The sequence below is a fragment of the Hyperolius riggenbachi genome, chromosome 7 (genome assembly GCF_040937935.1).
Source record: "Hyperolius riggenbachi isolate aHypRig1 chromosome 7, aHypRig1.pri, whole genome shotgun sequence".
NCBI classification, from domain to species: Eukaryota; Metazoa; Chordata; class Amphibia; order Anura; family Hyperoliidae; genus Hyperolius; species Hyperolius riggenbachi.
This window is the reverse complement of record NC_090652.1, coordinates 191780598-191802078: the sequence shown is the minus strand read 5'-3', so window position 1 is coordinate 191802078 and position 21481 is coordinate 191780598. Positions and strand designations below refer to the sequence as shown.

At 44.7% G+C, this 21481-nt stretch overlaps 1 protein-coding gene across 3 annotated transcripts in view; it reads right to left on the bottom strand.

Annotated features, from left to right (window-relative positions):
* Positions 1-21481, bottom strand: part of SF3B1 (splicing factor 3b subunit 1) — a 315589-nt gene that overhangs the window by 268725 nt on the left and 25383 nt on the right. For all 3 annotated transcript variants that reach the window (XM_068244955.1, XM_068244953.1, XM_068244952.1), the window contains exon 2: positions 12132-12298. In XM_068244955.1, coding sequence (XP_068101056.1) covers positions 12132-12298 — 167 coding nt within the window. The remainder of the gene's footprint in view (positions 1-12131; positions 12299-21481) is intronic.

Here is a 21481-nt window from a genome sequence, read left to right as displayed (position 1 = left end):
AGACAAGGACAAGAAGCCTCAGGCAAAGAATAGCCAGAGAACCACAACAGTTGAATTGGCGTTTTATCAGTTCTTTTAACAATAGCAAGCATTTTTTTTTGGTTGTCAACTTGTTTCACAACAAAAGTTGTTCAATAATTGTGCTGCATAAATGACTGCTGTTGAGTGTGTGTATGGGGCTTTACACCCCCCTAATGACCAGGCTATTTTTTACAATTCAGCACACTGCAGCTTTAACAGTTTACTGCTCGGCCATACAACAAGCAGCCAAATGAATCTTGCCTCCTTTTCTGCCCACCAACAAACCTTTATGTTGGTGGGATCTGATTGCTGCTGTTGGTTTGCTTTTTTTTGTATATAAAAAAAAGAAAAAAAATTCCATTTTTTAAAATTTATTATTACCGTATTTTTCGGAATATAAGACGCACTTTTTCTCCCCCAAAACTGGGGGTGAAAAGTCAGTGCGTCTTATATTCCGAATATACAAATATAAGATGAAAATCGCAGCCTTACTGTGAATTGACGCGGCATTGCATATCATCCACCACGTGCTCTGCCGCTACTGGTGTCCGCCACGTGTTCTGGCTGGCTTCGGCCAGCTTTGCTGTATGTTCCTCCATGCTTCGGTCGGCTGTGGCAGGCTTTGCTGGGCGCAGTGTCCCCCACATGTTGCCGGCTTTGCTGGGCTCCTTGCCTGGCTCTGCGATAGGAAAACATTGCCCCCGCTTCATTAGAACGGCCCGCTGCGCTGATTTATGGCATTTCCCGTCCTCCTTTGCCTGACTGTAGTCACGGGTTGCCATGGTGATGCAAAGCGCCGGTGACGCGATGCAGAGGTGGCGCCTCCTCCCCTCGCCGCTATCATTCAAGAGGGGAGGAGGCGCCAGCTCTGCTAATCACATCGCGTCACCGGCGCTTTGCATCACCACGTGGTGGATGATTTGCAATGCCGCGTCAATTCACAGTAAGGCTGCGATTTTCATCTTATATCTGACAGTAAATGTTTCTTATGTGGCGGGGCAAGGTTTTTACACAGCAGAGCTGGAGGTCACCATGGCAACCTTTTGAAGCACAATGTTTTTATATAGCATGTATTAGAGTTTCAACAATCCTGTTCAATTTTGTGTTTTAGTCTATTATATGTGGGATGTCTACAAGACCTTTATACTGACATATTTTGGGGAGTTATGACTTAAGAATTGGAGACCAAGCAGTTTTCACTTTTACTGCCTCAGCTTAAAGGGACACTTAAGTCAAACAAAAAAAATGAGTTTTACTCACCTAGGACTTCCAATAGCCCCCGGCAGCTTTCCCGTGCCCTCGCCGTCTCCCTCCGATCCTCCTGGCCCCGCTGGCAGCCACTTCCTGTTTCGGTGACAGGAGCTGACAAGTGATTCTTCGCGTTCCCAGACACATTAGCACCCTCTATGCTGCTATATGGTATAGGATATATGCTATAGCAGCATAGATGGCGCTATTGTGGCCAGGAACGCGAAGAATCACTCGCGTCCCCAGCCTGTCAGCTCCTGTCACCGAAACAGGAAGTGGCTGCCAGCGGGGCCAGGAGGATCGGAGGGAGACGGCGAGGGCACCGGACATCTGCAGGGGGCTATTGGAAGTCCCAGGTGAGTAAAACTTTTTTTTTTTTTTTTTGACTTAAGTATCCCTTTAAAGCCAATCCTGATACACTGTGATATCTACAGTCCTGGCCCAAAATGTGAGACATAGTTACATAGTTATTTTGGTTGAAAAAAAAAAAAAAAAAAGACATACGTCCATCGAGTTCAACCAGTACAAAGTACAACACCAGCCTGCTCCCTCACATATCCCTGTTGATCCAGAGGAAGGCGAAAAACCCTTACAAGGCATGGTCCAATTAGCCCCAAAAGGGAAAAAAATTCCTTCCCGACTCCAGATGGCAATCAGATAAAATCCCTGGATCAACATCATTAGGCATAACCTAACTGTCAAAAATATTAGTTTTCACAAAGTTTGCTGCTAAACTGCTTTTAGATTTTTTGCTTCAGTTGTTTGTGTGATGTACTGAAATATAATTATAAGCACTTCATAGGTTTCAAAGGCTTTTATTGACCATTACATGAGAATTAGGCAAAGAGTCAGTATTTGCTGTGGTGGCCCTTCTTTTTCAGGACCTCTGCAATTCGACTGGGCATGCTCTCAATCAACTTCTGGGCCAAATCCTGACTGATGGCAACCCATTCTTTCATAATCACTTCAAGTTTCTCAGAATTAGTTGGTTTTGGTTTGTCCACCCTTCTCTTGAGGAATAACCACAAGTCCTCAATTGGATTAAGATCTGGGGAGTTTCAAGGCCATGAACCCAAAATTTCAACGTTTTGCTCCATCGTGCTGGAAAATGTATTGTTCTTCACCAAACTGTTGTTGGATTGTTGGAAGAAGTTGCTGTTGGAGGGTGTTTTGGTACTATTCTTTGTTCATGGCTGTGTTTTCTTGGCAAAATTGTGAGTGAGCCCACTCCCTTGGATGAGAAGCATTCCCACACATTAATGGTGGCAGGTGTGAGTGCATCAGCACGCACAGTGATGCAAAGACTTTTGGAAGATGGTCTGGTGTCAAGAAGGGCAGCAAAGAAGCCACTTCTCTCCCCAAAAAAATCATCATCAGGGACAGATTGATCTTCTGCAGAAAATATGGTGAATGGACTGCAGAGGACTAGGGCAAAGTCATATTCTCTGATGAAGCCCCTTTCCGATTGTTTGGGGCATCTAGAAAAAGGCTCGTCAGGAGAAAAAGGTGAGAGCTACCATCAGTCTTGTGTCATGCCAAAAGTAAAGCATCCTGAGACCATTCATGTGTGGTGTTGCTGCTCTTCCAAGGGAGTGGGCTCACTCACAATTGTCAAAAAAACACAGGCATGAGTAAAGTATGGTACCAAAACAACCTCCAACAGTAACTTCTTCCAACAATCCAACAACAGTTTGGTAAAGAACAATGCATTTTCCAGCACGATGGAGCACCGTGTCATAAGGCAAAAGTGATAACTAAGTGACTCAGGGACCAAAACATTGAAATTTTGGATCCATGGCCTGGAAACTCCCCAGATCTTAATCCCATTGAGAACTTGTGGTCATTCCTCAAGAGGCGGGTGGAGAAACCAAAACAAACTAATTCTGAGAAACTCAAAGAAGTGATTATGAAAGAATGGGTTGCCATCAGTCAGGATTTGGCCCAGAAGTTGATTGAGAGCATGCCCAGTCAAATTGCAGAGGTCCTGAAAAAGAAGGGCCAACACTGCAAATACTGACTCTTTGGATAAATCTCATGTAATCCTGCCTAATAAAAGCTGACTGTCGCTGCGTCCAGCAGTTTTGTCCCTGTGTCCCAGGATTGTTACTGCGCATGGGCGCAGTAACTGACAGCTGGGACCAGGGAGCTGGACGGGCAAGTGAGGTGGGCGGGTGCGGGGCGAGTGAGGTAAGCGCCCCCCGCTTACCTCGCTCACCCCGCCCACCTCACTCGCCCGTCGGGCGCGCGGCGGTTGCATGCGCACTGGCGGCCGTAGACCTAGAGTCCGTTTTTAAACGGGCTGGGTCTACTAGTTGTCCATAAAAGCCTTTGAAACGTATGAAGTGCTTATAAATATATGTCAGTACATCACAAACAACTGAAACAAAGAACTAAAAGCAGTTTAGCAGCAAACTTTGTGAAAACATACTTTTGACAGTCACAAAACTTTTGGCCAGGACTGTAGTTTGCTTTGTAAACACATGTGAGCGGAACAGATCAGATTTAAGCAACTTCTGCAGAGGGGAAAGGTGATTTTGCTTACATTCCCTTTTCATCCTCAAGCCACACTGAACTGCCTTCAGCCAAAATCGGCAAGGAGCTGGGAGGGGAAGGAAAGATGATTCCTCTCCCCCTCCCCAGTGATGGTCAAGCAGATGCAAATAAGGTCAAGTCGATGCAAATTTATGTACATTTGTATGCAGCTGGAAAAGGAACCAATCAAATACTACTGAGGTAAAGTTTGATTAGATCATCTTCAAGCTGCATAAATTTGCATCAACTCGAAGTTATTTGCATCTACTTGACCATCACTACTTCCCTCTTCCTGGCAATGAACGAGAAAAGAGCCAGGCTGACTGAGAAGATTTATTAAAGCAAACACTTATGATTATATTGGAATGCTTGCAATGCAGGGTCAGGATGTAGACTACATAACAGAGCAGTGCAATTGGAATTTGATTTTATGGCTGTCAATCCACCATTAATCATCTTCCTCTTCTGATTCTACTGTGACCCAGGAATTAACCATGCTACCCTGTCCCCTGCCAATACTTGTTTATTAAGAGTGGGGAGAAAACGTCAGTAACTTAAGCCAAGTGAACACGGACCAAACCCTGCAGCACGATCATCATCTGACTTTAGTCTGTTGGATGATAAATCAGACATGTGTACGCGTACAGATAACTTGACAAGAAACTAACAGGCGGTTTGCCCAATCCAACGGTCAGGTCTATGTTAGTCTTCTATCATGCAGTTGGTGCCTGTGTACAAGTGGTTTGAAAGAGGTGTACTGGTTTTGAAGCATGTAGTCCATCATTCCTCTTGCGTGCGCAGTTTGCTAAAGGGACTCCGAGCACCTCATGGGCATACCTTTAAGCCAGACTTCCAACAAAGTCGTGTCATGACCCCTCTGGAGGAGCCTCTTGCAATGGCCATGCGTGTCACTTCCTCTTCCTGCTTCATTCAGTGATGCACTTCTCTAACAGAGAGGACAGGGGTGACCCGGAAATTTTAACATAACCAAGATGGCAGCCGCAATTTTTAAATTGAAATCAAATGATAACTATTTGGTGTAGAACGGCGATTCAGGGAGCAAATGAAAGAGGAGAGCACAAGCTACAGAAAGGTATGCATCTTTAAGTACTTTGCAGTACTGGTCTCGAAGTCTTAAAAGCATGCCCATGAGAGGTGCTCGGAGTCCCTTTAATTGAGTTGGTTGTTTAGCCATCTAGGTGTGTGGACATAAAGGTTGTGTGGTTTGTCAGGTTGGGTGGTTTGCCATGTTGGACATCTGTACGAGCCCTAATAGTCCGAATAAAATAATTCGGACCAGCCTCAACATTAATGCTGCAGCGATCAGTGCTGTGGGGGCGGAACAGAGCAGCATCAGATACAGTATCTCTGTGTAAATGTGTCCCCGTGCCCTCTTCTGGGTCTATCCACCCCACTGCCGCACCACAAGAAGAATGCCGCCGTCACCTGTGCCCTACTCTATCCACCCCGTTGTCCCTCCAGTGCCGTACCTCCTCAGAAGTATGCTGCATCCACCGTTCTCTCTCTCTCATGCAGGCTGCATTCTATCAGCCCGCTGCTCCATTCAGTTCATTGGAGCCAACGCTTGAGAGCAGGATCAGAGCTAGTCACTGTGGCCAATCACAGCACTCCCTGAAACTCAGGGAATGCTGCGATTGGCACCAATGAGAGCTCTGATCCCACCATTGAGATCATTGGTTCCAATGAACTAAATGGAGCAGCAGATTCATAGAATGCAGCCTGAGTGAGAGAGGGAACAGTGGAAGCAGTATACTCAGGAGGTGCGGCAGCGGAGGGATAGCAGTGGTGGACAGAGCAGGACCCAGAATAGGACGCAGGACACCATTACACAGAAATGCTATGTCAGTGGGGCTGGACACGGACAAAGCAGGACCCAGATGAGGACAAAAAAATTGCAAGAGGGACCGAGTAAGAAAAGGGGGGGGGGGGGGGGTCCATAAGATGCGCCTGCACCATGGACGTCCCAGGTATTAGTATTTTTTTTCCCATGGGTTTTGTCCTCTAAACCTAGGCAGATCTTATGGTAAAGTGTCTTCTGGTCTGAAAAATACAGTAGCTCCCTGATCAGGGTTTCTTAACTCGCACACTTCTAGGACAACAGTACACACCCTCAAAAGTTTGTTCTAGTGTACGTTGCACATTTAATTCTCAAACTGTCTAGGTTAAAGCAGCAGCTGTTATTCCTCCTGGATGAAGGTTCACTAACAGAGGAATAACAGCCAGCTAGTTCTATGTCCAAGCAGATAAAGGTGGTTGCTGTACCCAGGAGGTACAGTTTCATACTTGCCACAGGATCAATGGTTCCAATGGCACACTTACAGTGCACCTAAACAAAGGGATATTGAGGTTTCCTTTAAAACAATAACAATAGTCCTGCTGATCTCTTTGGCTACAGTAGTGGCTGAATCACAAACCTGAAACAAGAATGCAGCTAATCCAGTCTGACTTCAGTCAGAGCACCTGATCTGCATGCTTGTTCAGGGGCTGTGGCTAAACGTATTTAAGACACAGGATCAGAAGGAGAGTCAGGCAAATAATATTTTAAAAAGGAAAATTCCACATCCTCAGTTCAGGTTCACGTTAAAGGAAACTATCAAAAAAAAAAAAAGTAAATGGCCATTAACTTACATGTGGCTTCTTCCAGCCCCCTGAATGTCTTTCCTAGTCTCTCACCATCTCTCGCTGCTCGTGTACCCTGGTGTGACTCTCCCAGGATGCGCAGCCCCTGTGCCTCAAACATAGCCACGAGCGATCTGCACAGTGAGCAAAAATTGCTAACGTGCATGTGCAGAAAGTTTCCAGTTGCAGGAGCAGGATAGAGTAGGCACGCAGCCAGCATGCAGTGGCTGGGAGACTCACCCAAGAAGACAGCGGAGGATTGGCAGAGTGCACAATCACAGCGAGGGAGCAAGACACTTGAGGTGGGCTGGAAGAGGCCCCAAGTAAATGGGCACTTTTTTTTTCCAGTAAAGAGTCCCTTTAAATATGACCTTTCATGACCTTTACAATCTCACAGGCAAATTCCACGATTTAGAAAATAGGAAACTCCTAATAAAAAAATTAAAAAAAACACGACAAAAGGACAAACACACAGATACAGATACTATAGATGAAGGAAAAAAAAGGAAGCAAGCAGAATTTATGGAAGAGGAAGCATCACGGGAGCTTTTTTACAAAGCATTTGTTATGGAAGTCTCTCCATTCCTCACAGGTGTATTTAATACATCAGATAACTCCCCCACCCCCTTCCCCTATAAAGTTGGCTTAACTATCCTCCACATCACACAGCTTTGCCGAGACAGACCCTGGACCAGATGAGCATTGAACTAATTTGGAGAGTCTTTTATACAAGTCATGGGCATAGTAGTGGTTGTGTCTTGAACTTTACGTACCTACAGTACAGACCAAAAGTATGGACACCTCATTCAAAAAGTTTTCCTTTTCATGACTATGAACATTGTAGATTCACGCTGAAAGCATCTAAACTATGAATTAACACATGTGGAAGTATAGTACATAACCAAAAAGTGTGAAACAACTGAAAATAGGTCATATTCTAGGTTCTTCAAAGTAGCCATCTTTTGCTTTGATTACTGCTTTGCACACTTTTGGCATTCTCTTGATGAGCTTCAAGAGGTAGTCACCCGAAATGTCTACCAACAGTCTTGAAGGAGTTCCCAGAGATGCTCATCACTTGTGGGCCCTTTTGCCTTCACTCTGCGGTCCATCTCACCCCAAACCATCTCGATTGGGTTCAGGTTTGGTGACAGTGGAGGCCAGGTCATCTGGCGCAGCACCCCATCACTTCCCTTCCTGGTCAAATAGCCCTTACACAGCCTGGAGGTGTGTTTGGGGTCATTGTCCTGTTGAAAAATATATGATGGTCCAACTAAATGCAAACCGGATGGAATAGCATGCCGCTGAAAGATGCTGTGGTAGCCATGCTGGTTCAGTTTGCCTTTAATTTTGAATAAATCCCCAACCGTGTCACCAGCAAAGCACCCCCACACCTCCATGCTTCATGGTGAGAACCAGGCATGTTGAGTCCATCCGTTCACCTTTTTTGCGTCGCACAAAGACACGGTGGTTGAAACTAAAGATCTCAAATTTTGACTCATCAGACCAAAGCACAGATTTCCACTGGTCTAATGTCCATTCCTTGTGTTCTTTAGCCCAAACAAGTCTCTTCTGCTTGTTGCCTGTCCTTAGCAGATATTCTACCATGAAGGCCTGATTCACACAGTCTCCTCGGAACAGTTCTAGAGATGTGTCTACTACTAGAACTGTGTGGCATTGACCTGGTCTCTAATCTGAGCGGCTGTTAACCTGCGATTTCTGAGGCTGGTGACTCGGATGAACTTCCTCAACAGCAGAGGTGACTCTTGGTCTTCCTTTCCTGGGGCGGTCCGCATGTGAGTCAGTTTCTTTGTAGCGTTTGATGGTTCTGGAGACTGCATTTGGGGACAGTTTTTTCCCAATTTTTCGGACTGACTGACCTTCATTTCTTTAAGGAATGATGGCTATTCGTTTTTCTTTACTTAGAGTTTGTATTATGGCAAGAAAAAAAAAGCAGCTAACAGTCTATTCAGTAGGACTATCAGCTGTGTATCCACCTGACTTCTCCACAACGTAACTGATGGTCCCAACCCCATTTATAAGGTAAGAAATCCCACTTATTAAACCTGACAGGGCACACCTGTGAAGTGAAAACCATTTCAGGTGACTACCTCTTGAAGCTCAAGAGAATGCCAAGAGTGTGCAAAGCAGTAATCAAAGCAAAAAGGTGGCTACTTTGAAGAACCTAGAATATGACCCATTTTCAGTTGTTTCACACTGGTTGTGTTGGTTATGTACTATACTTCCACATGTGTTAATTCATAGTTTGGATGCCTTCAGTGTGAATCTACAATGTTCATAGTCATGTCCTTTGCCCAGAGAATACATACACCTGTCTTGTGGTGAGGTAGAAGCCGCACATGGCCAGCAGTGCAGATTAAGCAATTACTATTAAAGTGGACCCAAATTAAAAATACAAGATTCCAGAAATAAAATCTATTTTCTAAATTATAATAATAAATAACAGCCTTTTTTCAGCTGCATGACGACAAATAAAAATATTTTACATTTATTGGAGAAACCCCCCTCCCTTCCTTTCATATTGCCGGGACAGAATCCGGCAAACTGGTGGAGTAGGTGGTGTCTGGTAAAGGAGGAATTGCTAATGGCTGCCACCTGTATAACCCTAATTATAAAAAAGAGAAGGGTAAAAAGCATGCACTGAAATGCTTATAGGCTTGAAGGAGTATTTATCTTTGTATGTGTCAGAGTGGTGCAACTAAATATTTTGAATAAAAAAAAAAATGTTTGGTTTGAGTCTACTTTAAAAAAAAGGTGCCAGCCGCTGGTGAGGAGGTAGCCACACATTATAAAGCGGAATATAACCCTGCATTTCAACTTTGCTCTAAAATATTATTTACAGCATAATATATGCAAAAAGCATTTTTTTTTTTACTAGACCAGCATTGGAAGCACAGAGGTTTAAAATTCTGTGGAGAGATATGCAGAAGTTCAGATAGATACATTCTATGTAGTGAAATTTAACTATTGAGAAATGTTTACACACTCTTTGGCAGTGCTCCAAGCTCCTTCTCAGTCAGAGAGATGAGTCACATTCAACACTTAGATACATTTATGTAAACAAAATGTATCTCTTTTCAGCTTCGGATGCGTCTGCAAAAATCTAAAGGAACTTTAAAGCCCTGTGTAACCCTTCCAATGCTGGTCTAGTAAAAAAAAATGCTTGTTGCATATAATATACTGTAAATAATGTTTTAGAGCAAAGTTGAAATGCAGGGTTATATTCCGCTTTAAGAGGCTAAGCAAAGCTTTAGTGAAGCATTCCATGAATCAGGGGGGGTATTTTGCCCCAGAACCACCAATCACAGCTCTGTCCCCTTTTCTAATAGGATCCGATGTTCTGAGGCGTGACCACAGCTCCGTGATTGGAGCCAATCAATTTTTCCAATGAAGAAGCTGGAGTAGAGCTGTGCTCTGCAGCGATTGGCTGTTCTGGGGCAGCGCCTCCCGCCTGATTGGTAGAACAAGCCTCTGTATGTGCTGCTACTTCTACACCAGCATCCGTACTGGTATTTATTACTCTCCAGGCAAAGAACATGGGGCAGGAGGAGGACATGAGTCAAGGAAAGACCCACAACAAAGCAGGACACAAGGCAAAGGATGGACACATATGGGCAAGGAAGGACACGAGGCAGAGGAAGACAGACAAAAGATGCAGGGGGTCAGAGAATAATACAGGGGGGGGGGGGGGGGGGGAGTGTATGTAAAGCAATTGTGAGGGGACATTTGGACTACAAGGCACACTGACTTTACACACACACACACACACACTTTTGGGGGAGAAAGGGAGTCTATCAGTCTGAAAAATATTGTACATTAAAGCTATAATAAATAAAAATGGATAGTACATTTCTTTTTTTCTCCTTTATAATATATAGGGGGGGGGGGGGGAATTATGTCTTTTAGATGTCATAAGTAGTGATACCATTATTGCCAAAGTGATCAGAGCTGCACTGCACTCTGGAAACAACCTCAGTAGCAAACTGGTTAATATACGGGCTGGTTCACAGTGTTTAGCTGCGTTACAAAATTATTGTGCATGTCAATTCACTGCCCATACGATTCTAGAGATCGCATTATTTTAATTCACTGCATGCAAGCTTTGTATCCAACTCTTTGCCCAGTCTCCATTGAAAGTCATACTCCTAACGTATGCATAATACAACATACCACTGTGAATTCAGGCTAACGGTTATCTGTGTTTATTAAGCGCTTTACAATCTAAAGCGCGTTACCATCTGCTACAAGGGTGTGCGTGTGTGTGCGTGTGCGCGTGTGCGTGTGTGTAGTGGTTTGCAAAAGTATTCGGCCCCCTTGACGTTTTCCACATTTTGTCACATTGTCACATTACTGCCACAAACATGAATCAATTTTATTGGAATTCCACGTGAAAGACAAATACAAAGTGGTGTACACGTGAGAAGTGGAACGAAAATCATACAGGATTCCACACATTTTTTACAAATCAATAACTGCAAAGTGGGGTGTGCGTAATTATTCAGCCCAAGTCAATACTTTGTCGAACCTCTTTTTGCTGCAATTACAGCTGCCAGTCTTTTAGGGTATGTCTCTACCAGCTTTGCACATCTAGAGACTGAAATCCTTGCCCATTCTTCTTTGCAAAACAGCTCCAGCTCAGTCAGATCAGATGGACAGCGTTTGAACAGCAGTTTTCAGATCTTGCCACAGATTCTCGATTGGATTTAGATCTGAACTTTGACTGGGCAATTCTAACACATGGATAGGTTTTGTTTTAAACCATGCCATTGTTTCCTTGGCTTTATGTTTAGTGTCGTCCTTCTGGAAGGTGAATCTCTGCCCCAATCTCAAGTCTTTTGCAGACTCCAAGAGGTTTTCTTCCAAGATTGCCCTGTATTTGGCTCTATTTAGGTGGACGGCCTTGTCTTGGTAGGTTTATAGTTTTGCCATACTCCTTCCATTTCTGAATGATCGCTTGAACAGTGCTCCGTGGGATGTTCAAAGTTTTGGAAAACTTTTTGTAGCCTAAGCCTGCTTTAAATGTCTCATTAACTGTATCCCTGACCTGTCTGGTGTGTTCTTTGGACTTCATAGTGTTGTTGCTCCCAAGATTCTCTTAGACAATCTCTCAGGCCGTCACAGAGCAGCTGTATTTGTACTGACATTAGATTACACACAGGTGGACTCTATTTAGTCATTAGCACTCATCAGGCAAAAGGGGCTGAATAATTACGCACACCTCACTTTGCAGTTATTGATTTGTAAAAAATGTTTGGAATCATGTATGATTTTCGTTCCACTTCTCACGTGTACACCACTTTGTATTGGTCTTTCATGTGGAATTCCAATAAAATTGATTCATGTTTGTGGGAGTAATGTGACAAAATGTGGAAAACTTCAAGGGGGGCAAATACTTTTGCAAACCACTATAGATAGATGTACTGAAGTACTTTACACAAGGCTTAGAAGACTACATGAAGAGGACTCCACTGGCAGTCCACATCATTTTTCCTTTACCAAATATTTGTTTTAAAAGTAATGTTTTAGGCCTTTTCATTTTGGCATATCCAGAATTTGTATATGGCGATACTGTGGCATGTTCGCCACACTCTGGATATTGGAGGGTCCAGCTAAAACTAATAAAGGCTTTTTGAATATGAACAAGTAGTGTAAAAATAATTGTAATCACTTACATCCTCTTGCTCATTTGCAGCTATAGAAGTCACATATCCAGTAAACCTACTGTCACTTCCACCATATATTTCTTGATCAAAATATCCTGTAGAATCAAGTCCAACTCCTTGCGATTCATCAAGTGCTGCCTTCTTCCCTTGAATTTCACGAATCTGTGCTTCAATATCTACAAAAAGAACACAGTGTGCAATAAAATGAAATATGGGCAAGCAGAAAATTTAAACCCACAACAGAATAAGGCAAATTCTAATAGCAATCAGGTTACCAAGTGAACAAAAAGTATAGGAACAAAAGGGGTGGAGAACAAAATGTCATTATGCCAGTGAGTTTAACTGCCAGCACTTCTTGCTCCGTTGCCTCTGTAGTGACCATGTGAAAATCTCAAGGTAGCTGGTGGCAATGGCAAAGAACAGTGACAAAAAGTGGAGCACAGAAAAAGCTTGCAAACTTGTTTCTTTAGTGGCATATTTCACCACCCAACCTAGTCATCTTTGAGCACTGAGAATTCTATGACAAACCTGCCATCACCTTCACACTGTTGGAGAGTTTAACACCACCTTGCAGTTTCATTTTAAAATGTGCACTACAGGGGCCATGGCCTGGCGCCAGAGAGTATGGAAGCCTGATCTATCCATCTCCACAGCCTTCCTAACTGAGCCCTCTTGTCCACCTCTGCAGCTTCTATGAAATGAGGGATCTCCCTCTGCTGACTACCCTGCCCATCACCTGGAGCCCTCAATTTGCTGCCAGACACCACTACAGTCCATCACGCCTCTTTTTCAACCTGAAATTCTAAAGGAGAAACCCCGGCTTCATAGGCGTGACTAGGACTCAACTTCCAAGACTGCCTGTACATGCCCCTGGAGGAAAACTGACATACCTGAGGGGCTCTGGGAAACTCTGGAGTACTCCTGAAGTGCAGATTACATCATTATATCCCTACATCCATGGTCAAAAATGTACAGAACTCTTTTATTGTGCACTTTTAAACGACCACTATCACAAACAAGTAGGCAGTTAAAATCTGACAGAAGGGGGGGGGGGGGAGGGGGGGGGTGTTATGTCCGCCAGCAGAACATGTTGGACGCTTAATCTCCAAGCTCCGTGCACAGGAAGCCAGAAATCAAATTATGATCCAGCCAGTCACTCCAAAAGCCGCAGAGAGATGGATGCAGACCAGATTGACACAGACAGCAGCTTGAAAGGGGAAAAAAAAAAAAACCAAAAAAAAAAACACCTCCAGACAGCAAAAGCTGCCAGCGCTGTTCGCTGACATGCAGGCCAGATCCCAGATGCATACTAAAGATGGCGCCGCCGCTTCTCCTCCGGACTGACAGCCACAACCGCTACAGTGAGAAGGCCAGAAGCCACGCAACATCAGCTGCTCCCCGAGACACAGGGAGACAACTCCGGAATCCTCCTCACCGACAACAAGAAGCCCGGTCAAATAGAAATCACAGCTCTCCCAAGCAGCGGATCAGGTAGGCCTAGACGCCATCTTACAGCCCCACCTCACATCTATAGAGCAATTCCCAGCCTCCGACCTAGTGCTTACCCAAACTTATATGAAAGACCTGCTGCCATCTTCCAAATCTGCACTAACAGCAGACTTTCTAACGGTCACCAATCAACTACAACAATCTTTTAGCAGCCTAGGGGGATCAAATCTCTCACACAGAAGATAGCGTGACAACGTTAATTACGTTACATCAGTCTGATATACAATGGCTTAAAAAAAAAAAAATAAATAAATAAATAAAAAACGGCAGATCTCGAAGATCGTAACCGTCGCCACAACTTCAAAGCTTAGAGGTACAAGTGAAAAATTCCACAAGCTCAATTAAATTTCTTAAAAAGAAGCTAACCAAAACTGCACTACCCCACTTGTCTGACATCAAACTTTCTATAGAAAGGGCTCACAGGCTTCCGAAAAACCCCTACACCTGCCTGACGCTATCCCATGTGATGTAATTGCTAATTACCAATTCTTTCATACCAAAGATAATCTACTACAAGCAGTCAGGAAAAATGGCGCATTACCTGATCCGTACTCACAAATCTGCTTTTTCGCAGATCTATCCCAAGCTACACTAGCTAATCATAAACTGCTGTCAATCACCAAACTACTTAGAGATAACAATATACCCTACCGATGGGGTTTCCCAATGAAAATCATTCTTAAAGACGGAAAAACATGCCATCTCAGATGAGTAATCTGCAGAGAAACTACTCCACTCTTGGGGATTAAGCACACAGAAAAATGAAATCCTCATGCTCAAAACAGCTCTAGCCCTGCTCCCATGTCCAAAATCAACTCAGACTGGCACTGAGTCTCTTGAACTGTCTGCCACGGTAAATGATATACCTACCTACCACTCTTCCTACCTGTAAGTTACTCGGAGTCATCTCCACCAGACTTCAGGTTTTCTCTCTATTCGAAATTCATGACTACAGTTATAGTCCACAGGTTGCTTTAATGCAATTGTCTTATCTCATCGGTTCATCTCACCTGCTTACCTCATCCATGCTACATCATAGCCTATCATTTTTCCTCCCTCCCACTCCTCTGAACTACCGTATATTCCGGCGTATAAGACGACCCCCCAACTTTTCCAGTTAAAATATAGAGTTTGGGATATACTCGCCGTATAAGACTACCCCTCTTCCAATGCACACCAAATAAAAATAAAAACATATACTAGTGCTATGGATGAGCAGATACTGGTGCTGTACTGTATGTGGTACCCAGTATATAACAGTATACAGGTGATTGACTGGTTGGATTGGTCAACTCTTCCTCTCCCTAAGTGGATTGGTCAGCTCTCCTTGTCTACCTGTTTATCAGAACGGTATGGAAGAATAGATCATGCTGTGCTCAAAACACGCCTCTTTCACTCTTCTGGGCCGTTCTTGTATCTTATTTACCTCCTCCTCTGCCCCTCAGATCTCGCACATATGCGCCTGCACCGCTTCACTACAGTCCTCAGCAGCGAGATCTGAGAGTCTGTAACAGGATAGGGCGTATCACCCGGCATCAATGACACCCGGTGTATAAGACGACCCTGACTTTTCAGAAGATTTTCAAGGGTTGAAAAGTAGTCTTATACGCAGGAATATACTGTACTTCCAAAAGATGTACTTACCTAGGAAACCCTTGCTACTATGGAAAGCATTTGGACTGCCACCTGTCAATTTTCTATCCTTCATTGTCAAAGGCCTCAATTCACCACTCCATATGGAAAGAAGCTTCACATTTAAAAGCAGATTATGTACTTTTTGTACAGGAAATCCACTTTCAAGAAGGGAAAACTCCTAAACACAATCACCAAACATTCTCAGACCTTTTTATCCTATCAAAAAAACTATTACCGTATATACTCGCATACAAGCCGAATTTTTGACCCCCAAAAAGGGGGTCAAAAGTTGGGGGGGTCGGCTTGTATGCGAGTCTTCCCTGGTGGTCCGTGGCCCCCGCTACCCCCTGCCCGCTCCCCCCGCTATTACTTGTTTCGGCAGCGGCTTCCTCGTCCCCGGCGGCGCTTCCTCTTCCCCGCTCTCATGCCTCTATGAAGAAATCACAGCAGCGCGCCCGGCGCTGCTGCTCTGATGATGCAGGGGGCAGGAAAGAGCGGTTCCCATGGTAGCTACAGGGAGCCGCGCTCTTTCCTGCCCCCTGCATCATCAGAGCAGCAGCGCCGCGCGCTGCTGTGATTTCTTCATAGAGGCATGAGAGCGGGGAAGAGGAAGCGCCGCCGGGGACGAGGAAGCTGCAGGTAATAGCAGCGGGGGGAGCAGGGCACTATACCGGCCACTACCTACCTACACTGGGGCACTCTACTAGCTATACTGGGGCACTCTACTAGCTATACTGGGGCACTCTACTAGCTATACTGGGGCACTCTACTAGCTATACTGGGGCACTCTACTAGCTATACTGGGGCACTCTACTAGCTATACTGGGGCACTCTACTAGCTATACTGGGGCACTCTACTAGCTATACTGGGGCACTCTACTAGCTATACTGGGGCACTCTACTAGCTATACTGGGGCACTCTACTAGCTATACTGGGGCACTCTACTAGCTATACTGGGGCACTCTACTAGCTATACTGGGGCACTCTACTAGCTATACTGGGGCACTCTACTAGCTATACTGGGGCACTCTACTAGCTATACTGGGGCACTCTACTAGCTATACTGGGGCACTCTACTAGCTATACTGGGGCACTCTACTAGCTATACTGGGGCACTCTACTAGCTATACTGGGGCACTCTACTAGCTATACTGGGGCACTCTACTAGCTATACTGGGGCACTCTACTAGCTATACTGGGGCACTCTACTAGCTATACTGGGGCACTCTACTAGCTATACTGGGGCACTCTACTAGCTATACTGGGGCACTCTACTAGCTATACTGGGGCACTCTACTAGCTATACTGGGGCACTCTACTAGCTATACTGGGGCACTCTACTAGCTATACTGGGGCACTCTACTAGCTATACTGGGGCACTCTACTAGCTATACTGGGGCACTCTACTAGCTATACTGGGGCACTCTACTAGCTATACTGGGGCACTCTACTAGCTATACTGGGGCACTCTACTAGCTATACTGGGGCACTCTACTAGCTATACTGGGGCACTCTACTAGCTATACTGGGGCACTCTACTAGCTATACTGGGGCACTCTACTAGCTATACTGGGGCACTCTACTAGCTATACTGGGGCACTCTACTAGCTATACTGGGGCACTCTACTAGCTATACTGGGGCACTCTACTAGCTATACTGGGGCACTCTACTAGCTATACTGGGGCACTCTACTAGCTATACTGGGGCACTCTACTAGCTATACTGGGGCACTCTACTAGCTATACTGGGGCACTCTACTAGCTATACTGGGGCACTCTACTAGCTATACTGGGGCACTCTACTAGCTATACTGGGGCACTCTACTAGCTATACTGGGGCACTCTACTAGCTATACTGGGGCACTCTACTAGCTATACTGGGGCACTCTACTAGCTATACTGGGGCACTCTACTAGCTATACTGGGGCACTCTACTAGCTATACTGGGGCACTCTACTAGCTATACTGGGGCACTCTACTAGCTATACTGGGGCACTCTACTAGCTATACTGGGGCACTCTACTAGCTATACTGGGGCACTCTACTAGCTATACTGGGGCACTCTACTAGCTATACTGGGGCACTCTACTAGCTATACTGGGGCACTCTACTAGCTATACTGGGGCACTCTACTAGCTATACTGGGGCACTCTACTAGCTATACTGGGGCACTCTACTAGCTATACTGGGGCACTCTACTAGCTATACTGGGGCACTCTACTAGCTATACTGGGGCACTCTACTAGCTATACTGGGGCACTCTACTAGCTATACTGGGGCACTCTACTAGCTATACTGGGGCACTCTACTAGCTATACTGGGGCACTCTACTAGCTATACTGGGGCACTCTACTAGCTATACTGGGGCACTCTACTAGCTATACTGGGGCACTCTACTAGCTATACTGGGGCACTCTACTAGCTATACTGGGGCACTCTACTAGCTATACTGGGGCACTCTACTAGCTATACTGGGGCACTCTACTAGCTATACTGGGGCACTCTACTAGCTATACTGGGGCACTCTACTAGCTATACTGGGGCACTCTACTAGCTATACTGGGGCACTCTACTAGCTATACTGGGGCACTCTACTAGCTATACTGGGGCACTCTACTAGCTATACTGGGGCACTCTACTAGCTATACTGGGGCACTCTACTAGCTATACTGGGGCACTCTACTAGCTATACTGGGGCACTCTACTAGCTATACTGGGGCACTCTACTAGCTATACTGGGGCACTCTACTAGCTATACTGGGGCACTCTACTAGCTATACTGGGGCACTCTACTAGCTATACTGGGGCACTCTACTAGCTATACTGGGGCACTCTACTAGCTATACTGGGGCACTCTACTAGCTATACTGGGGCACTCTACTAGCTATACTGGGGCACTCTACTAGCTATACTGGGGCACTCTACTAGCTATACTGGGGCACTCTACTAGCTATACTGGGGCACTCTACTAGCTATACTGGGGCACTCTACTAGCTATACTGGGGCACTCTACTAGCTATACTGGGGCACTCTACTAGCTATACTGGGGCACTCTACTAGCTATACTGGGGCACTCTACTAGCTATACTGGGGCACTACCTACCTAAACTGGGCACTATACTGGCTAAACTGGGCACTATACTAGCCATACTGGGGCACTACCTACCTATACTGGGCACTATACTGGCTAAACTGGGCACTATACTAGCTAAACTGGGCACTATACTAGCTATACTGGGGCACTACATACCCATACTGGGCACTATACTAGCTATACTGGGACACACTGGGGGGATTACGCGGCCTGCACCAATCCAGCATTTCCTACCCCCGGCTTATATGGGGGGTCAATCATTTTTCCCTGTTTTTCCATGGAAAAGTTGGGGGGTCGGCTTATATGCGGGTCGGCTTATATGCGAGTATATACGGTATTATTATTATTATAATTATAATAGTGCTCATAGCTTGTCACAACAATCTACAAACTGAGATGCTATCAAAAATATTGTAATGTTTACTCTAGCTAATATTTATTCCTCCAATTCAGGACAAAGCAAGGAGCCCTAATTATTGGCAGTGACCTAACCACAATTGTTAACCCTTAGGCCCGGTTCACATTAGCGGTCGCCGTCCGGAATCGCCGTGCCGGAGCCGGACCGCTTGCAGACGGAACGGACGCACGGCATAGCAATGAAAGCCTATGCGTCCGTTCACATGCGTCCGTTTCGTCCGGACCGGATCCGGACTCCGGCATAAGACCCAACATGCGCTATTTTTTGGTCCGGCTCCTCCGGCAGCCGTATCCGGAGCGGAGCCGGACTGCACCATCCGGCCAATACAAACCAATGAGAACCGGAGAGCGCACAACACACTGGCTAAAAATCCGGATGTTCTACCCCACTTCCTATGCGTATTGAAGCGGCGATTTTGGATGGGGACACATGGGCAAGCATTTTGGAGTGGAGCAGCAGTGATTTTAAACGTGCTGGAGATGTTGGCAGTATGTCGGAGGTGGAGGTGAGTGCTAAATAGCGGAGGGCCTGATTCCACAGGTCCACCTTCTGCTGACCTCCCAGACCCCAACATTTTTATTCCTTTTCTACTATCTTTTGCCAAACGGATCGGGATCGCATCCTGATGAACACCTGATGCAAACTGACCGGATCCGGATCGGATCAGAACCGTACGGTTCCGATCCGGATCCGGTCAGGTCATCCGGTCCGTTTGGCAGAGAACCGCAAGTGTGAACCGGGCCTTAACTGGACACAACTAATTGCAGCAAAAAAGACCAATCTTTAGCAACTCTTCTAAACCAAGACGACTTATATGATACCTGGAGATCACAACATGGAGAGGAAAAAAGGACTTCTTTTTTCACCAGTTCACTCTACTTAAAGAGACACTGAAGCGAAAAAAAAATATATGATATAATGAATTGGTTGTGTACTATGAATAATTACTAGAAGATTAGCAGCAAAGAAAATATTCTCATATTTTTATTTTCAGGTATATGGTGTTTTTCTAACATTGCATCATTCTCTAATATCTGCAGATTACACAATACTCAGCATTCAAAATGATTCTTTCAGAGCAGTCTGTGAACTAATGACCTCTCCTCTGTCAAATAAAAAGTAAACAGTTGAGATAATAAAAGTCAGAAGACAGTCCTCTCCAGGACTTTTGAAAGTCGTAGAATGAATGGCTTTTTTGCATAGAGATAACTGGAGTTTCTTAACTCTTCCTGTACTGGAAACAATTAAGGTGCCCATACACTCGTCAGATTGGCAGCAGATAAGAAATGCATCTGATGATCAATCTGATGCGTTTTAAGAACATTTTTTACCAGGATAGAATTCCAATAGATTTCAGTTTGAAATCTATTGAAATTCGATCTGATGGCATTTTTTTGCCATCAGATTTCCATTAAGGCCAATGCAAAATGATAAGCAATCTCATCAGATCGACCTAAATTTTCCATCCTGCCAGTTCGACAGAAATCCATCGAAATCGGCCATCGATCGGTCGATTGGCCAACCGATTTTCAATCGATCGATCTGGATCGATCGGTCAGAAAATTGGCTCAGTGTATGGGCCCCTTTAGACTGATGTATCTAATCTTAATGTTTTATTTCTTAGCTGTACTACACATACAAATCATAATATCATATTTTTTTTTTTTTGCTTCAGTGTCTCTTTAACCCCCTTGCCGTTATGATTCTTTCCAGATTTTAGAGTCTAAAAGAGGTGCAATTTTTTTCCACTCTTTCAGATCCTAAAACAAAAATCATTCTGGCAGGGAGATCTACAGCAGAATTAAAAAAAAAAAAAAAAAAAAAAAAAAAAAAAATTTACCTTCCAGGGCTCCAGGTTTCAATTAATCCACTAGATGGCGCCAATATACATAAACGAACTTTTCTATATTCCTCCAATATGGAGAAGTTTGTTTTAAATATTAGCCCTGCCCCCGATGACGTCACACCGCTCCGATTGGCCGCCGGTTTCCCGGAAGAATAGCGGGGACATGGGGATCTCGGCGGCCAGGGAAAGACCCCACACTGCCGGGGAAAGAGGCTGGAGTCCCGCTGCGCACCGCGATCGCGCGCAGGACTCCAAAACTACAGGTACAGCGCTGCACTCCCTACCCCGACCTGAACTCGGGATCACCAATAGCAGCTGCTTTTTTCTACCCCGAGCTAAAGGTCGGGAATACCGCCAGGGAGGTTAAGAATTGACATGTTTCTGATTTTGATTGACCGCTACACATTACAAAAAAAATAGAAGAAAAAAAATAAAAAAAAAAAAAGTCTACCATCCATACCAGAATGTGGTCAGATCATGCCCCAATTACCACGCAATTGAAAAATTACTAATGACCCCACTAAACCTTTTACCTGGAGACTCAAGTGACTAAAATGGCTATTACTGACAATCTCCTGAAGGAGATTAAAACACAAAAATAAGCTCTTTGATTTGAGACAAAAACTTAGATTGGCTTTAACCAATGAATATTCCTTCCTATTATCCAAACAAATTAAAATCCTACCACCAAAGTAACAAAGCAATCCCCTTGTTAGCCAAACACATCAAGCATAAACAACTTCAAACCAAAATACTTAACATTCATCCAAAAAAAAAAACAAAAAAACAAAAAAAAAAAAAACCACACACCCCCAAAGAAATAGTTGATGCGTTCAAAGAATATTATAGCTCGTTA